The sequence below is a fragment of the Pundamilia nyererei genome, unplaced genomic scaffold (assembly GCF_000239375.1).
Source record: "Pundamilia nyererei isolate P.nyererei 1_Seehausen unplaced genomic scaffold, PunNye1.0 scaffold00051, whole genome shotgun sequence".
NCBI lineage: Eukaryota > Metazoa > Chordata > Actinopteri > Cichliformes > Cichlidae > Pundamilia > Pundamilia nyererei.
This window is the reverse complement of record NW_005187452.1, coordinates 2,295,216-2,299,401: the sequence shown is the minus strand read 5'-3', so window position 1 is coordinate 2,299,401 and position 4,186 is coordinate 2,295,216. Positions and strand designations below refer to the sequence as shown.

At 38.0% G+C, this 4,186-nt stretch overlaps 1 protein-coding gene across 2 annotated transcripts in view; it reads right to left on the bottom strand.

The window, feature by feature from the left end:
* Nucleotides 1–4,186, bottom strand: part of mdga1 (MAM domain containing glycosylphosphatidylinositol anchor 1) — a 186,610-nt gene that overhangs the window by 31,453 nt on the left and 150,971 nt on the right. For both annotated transcript variants that reach the window (XM_005733341.1, XM_005733342.1), the window contains exon 15: nucleotides 3,618–3,773. In XM_005733341.1, the coding sequence (XP_005733398.1) occupies nucleotides 3,618–3,773 (156 nt within the window). The remainder of the gene's footprint in view (nucleotides 1–3,617; nucleotides 3,774–4,186) is intronic.

Sequence of the window (4,186 nt, the reverse complement as noted above, 5' to 3'; positions counted from 1 at the left end):
CTAGAAAAGCGCTATACAAATACAGGCCATTTACAGGCCATTTAAACTAATTTCTTCGAGTCAAAGACTGTTGCATAATTAAATTTTTGCTTGATGCAATTTGCATAAAGTTAAAAGATTAAAACCAATAAAACATTTTTTAAAAATAGACTTTTTCATTTGATTCAATTGTATATGATGGATTATGCAGAAAAAAATGGGATTGGGCTGAAAGGTCTGTTGCTTTATTACGTATTCAGGTTGTGTATCATGTTTTTAAAAAGTGACTCAGTAATAAGTAAGTAATTACTTTTAAAAATAACCAATCAGTAAAGTAATGGCATTACTTTCTTGGAGAAATAATCAGTAATTAGTAACTAAATACTATTTTCAAGTAACTTGACCAACACCGTTCTCCACAGTGAAAATGCAAACGTAAAACAGATTTTACCTTTTTTATGTAACTGTGGGAAAAAGAATAAGATCACATATACCAAAATGTCTAAAATCATTTTTTTAACACTGAGTATATTTTGCATGGTTTTGTAAAGTCTGGATCTCAGTAAAAATAATGATCTGATAGCGTTGGAACAGCTATATTACTACATTAAAAACATTACAGGTTACTTGCTCTTCTGTGAGGTGAAATCTAACAGATAGGTTTTTCAGTGTTCTACAAGGTTTTCCAACTGGAACTTAAATTTCATTTTCAAGAAGTGAACAAACATTAAATGTTAGAAAATATTTACCTCCCAAAGTTCAAAAAAGCAGCATTTCTGCAAGCAAGACCTAATCTTGATGTATAGTATTATCTTTTAACCCAATCTCTTAATGTAACACTACATTAACACTACTCATAGTTCCTTTCTTCTCTCTTTCTCCTCTTACCACCATCACCACCTACACACACACACAGCCAAGAGTGTTTGCGGACTCTGATAAGCAGTCTATTGATTGGACTTAGGTAAGACAGTATATGCTGGTGAGAGTGTCAGACAAGCAGAGGAGAAGGCACAGCTCTATCAAGGCTACTTGTCTGTGGAATCATGATTGGGGAAGACAGAGCAGAGATACACAGACCCACACACAGACGGGCATGCACTGTGATACTTGAAATCAAATGAGTTGTTTTTGTTTTGATATCTGAAAGGCCTACATTGGGTTCTCATCTCCCCCCATCCCTCATCTCATCCTAAATAAGGCTCATGGCCTGTCTGGTATGCTTCTGCTGCTGGTTTGCTTTGAAAGCAATGCTGAAGAGTTCAGAGTAAACTGAAGCTTGTAACCTCTGTCACCAAAGGGCAATACTATTCAGTGTTTTTAGTAAATGCCTGAATCCTTTTTTAAATCTTTGCCATGCAGAGGCTGGTTCTGATGCTTTCCTGAAGATAGGGACCTAAACCTATCAAGTGAGAGACAGACATAAAAAAGCATCTAGAAAACCTGTGTATAATTAAAAAGAAAGTTGTGTGTGCAAAATACTATGCTAACATTTATATCGCCAAAGTGATTTAAAGTGTAATAAAACTGTTTTTCAAACAGCATACAGGAACTAATTGTCTTCAATCACTCTGGAGTGAAAATAATCCAGTAATTCCAAGTAAGCTTGCCAATGGCATTGCAAACCTGAGCCATAAAAAATACTACCCAATGCCAAACAGAACTAATTAAATGTTGTTTATTGTTGCTGCCAGCAAGCCCACAGATAAACATATTAAGGTGAAAAGAAAAACACATCACCTGGGGAGGTCTTTATTTGTGCTGCCCTATTGCAAACCTGCAATCCAAAGTGAGGAAAGGGCATTATTCTTTCTGCCCTCATTTTATTTTGCAAAATCTTTGAAAGGTGCCTTTACCTCTTTTAAACTCTCAAACTCTTAGGATTGCAAACAAGCAAACTATATGTGGGCTAGAAAAGAGCAGCATTTCAACATCTTGTCTGAAAATTGTGTGGCGTCAAAGTGCCCAAATGCTTTCAATATATACAACCTTTTAACACTTTTAGCACACTATGTATCAAGTACATTAAAACTGGCTAGCACTACAGCATGCTCTCACTATTTCTGGACATCAACAGGCTCTCTAAGGCTCTCTATTTTCTGTGCTTAATTTTTCTCAGTATTTTTCTTACCATTCACTTTGGTCTCAGTCTCATCATTAACCATCTCCCTTTTTCAAAAGGTTGGCCAGCCCTCATCCTCCCCTCACTTGTCTTGTCTCATCTCTCACTGACCCCCTGTCTTATCCTCATCTAGTCTCTTTCCATCATTAAGAGGCACACTGTGTCTCCCTAGCAAAACTGTTAGCTCTGCCAAGGTAAGGCAATTAAAGCAACAACAAATTGGACAGACTGGGACGAACAGCACTGGAAATTGAGAGAGGGCTTGCAGCGGTGGTAACACAATGTGCTAATCATATGCAAACATAGTGCAACTGATGTTTCACTGTCTCATTACAAAACATCGAAAATACCTTTGACCAAACTACCCAATAAGAAATGAAGTGCTCCAGTATCTCTTATAAATCTGCCACCTATAAACAGCCATTACATATTATAGTAACAGTCAGGCCACCTCTATTTTAAGCAGAGACATTTTGAGTAGTAGCCATTTTTTGGCTCATTCTTTCTGATCTATTAAGGTTTCTCTCTTTACTGCAAAAGCCTGAATAACCTGACGGAAACATTTCTACTCTATTGTTAGCATGCCATTGAAATATTTGTGCGTGCAAAGCTATTTCTCTGTGGTAGATGTGCCCAAATCTTTGTCTTAATAAACTGCCTCTCATTTCTGAACTTGAATATGCTTAACTATTACATTATCACACTTGGTTACACACACACACACACACACAATACACTGTGCCCTTTTAAACCAAACACATCCTAAGGAGACAGGGAGGTCAGCAGGTAACAAATGCTAGATTAAAGCATGTATGCTTGGGCTATGGACACATAAATCAATATTGTGTGTGTGTGTTTGTGGATAAATGTAGGTGTGCCTCTGTGTATTTGCTAGGTTTGCCATTTCCCCCCTTTTTTAAAAGAACACATTCGCACGTGCGTGCATGTGTGTGTCTTTTTGTGTGCACAAAAGTGTAAGAGTGTGCATGCAGGTGTGTAGGGCTCCTAGATGTATGCATTCTAGCTGTGTGACAGAGCATATTATGATGAACAACTCGCCCAAGTGACTGATTGTGTCTTGCCACTGCCATAAATCACACACCCACTGCCCCCTTCAACCACCTCTAAACACACAAAACACACACACACACACACACACACAAACTGAGACCCAAGAAGCCACATACAAACAGAACTTTTGTAGCATCCTACATCCCACCCTCGTCCCGGTCTTTCCATTCCACTTCTCATCCACATATACACACGCACTCATGTACACACTCTCTCACACAGACCTACAATTTTCTGTCTGACACGCTCTGCAAGCAAGGTTCAAGCATAGGGTTCAGCTTTTGACAGAGGCAAGAGCGATATGAGAACCCCGATAGCAGAGAGCACCAGTACACTGTTCCCTGTATACCCATGTGCGCCATTGTGCTTTCATATGAGAGGAGATAATAATGTTTGTGTATGTGTATATGTTTGTGTGAGCATTATTCTTCTTTCTGCGACTTACCAATGTGTTTGCCCTTCATGTGATAGTAGAAGGAGACGCAGTATGGGACTCTTCCTTTGGGGCCCTTGCTTGAGGTAATATTAAAAAGTGGCGATAGAAGAAGAGCCTTGTCACCCTGAGTACGTGGGCGTGATGCTTCAATGTACATGTAGTAGCCTAGAGTAAACAAAAAAGATAAAGAGTAGAAATATTAATAATAATAATAAAAGGCTAATAAAGCCCTCTAATGTAAATTATAGACTGTAGGTATTGGGATAACAACACATTTTTGGGAGGTTTGTGGTAACATAATGGGTCATAAGCTACTGCCAAGTTTCTGCTTTATTTTCTATGTGATAAAAATGTCTTAACACATTTAATCACATGTTCCACAAGTAAATTAGACAAACTGAGGAAAAACAATCTAATTTTTTTCTTGGTCTTCCAAGTTGTTTGACATTTCATACACCTCCTCAAGTCCTAATGTTAACTTCAAACTCTAAATCAGCTTTGAGAGTTGAACATTTTAATGCATGAAATGATGTCAGAATAAAATATCTTCCACAGCAGTCCTTTATACAGGGAGTGCA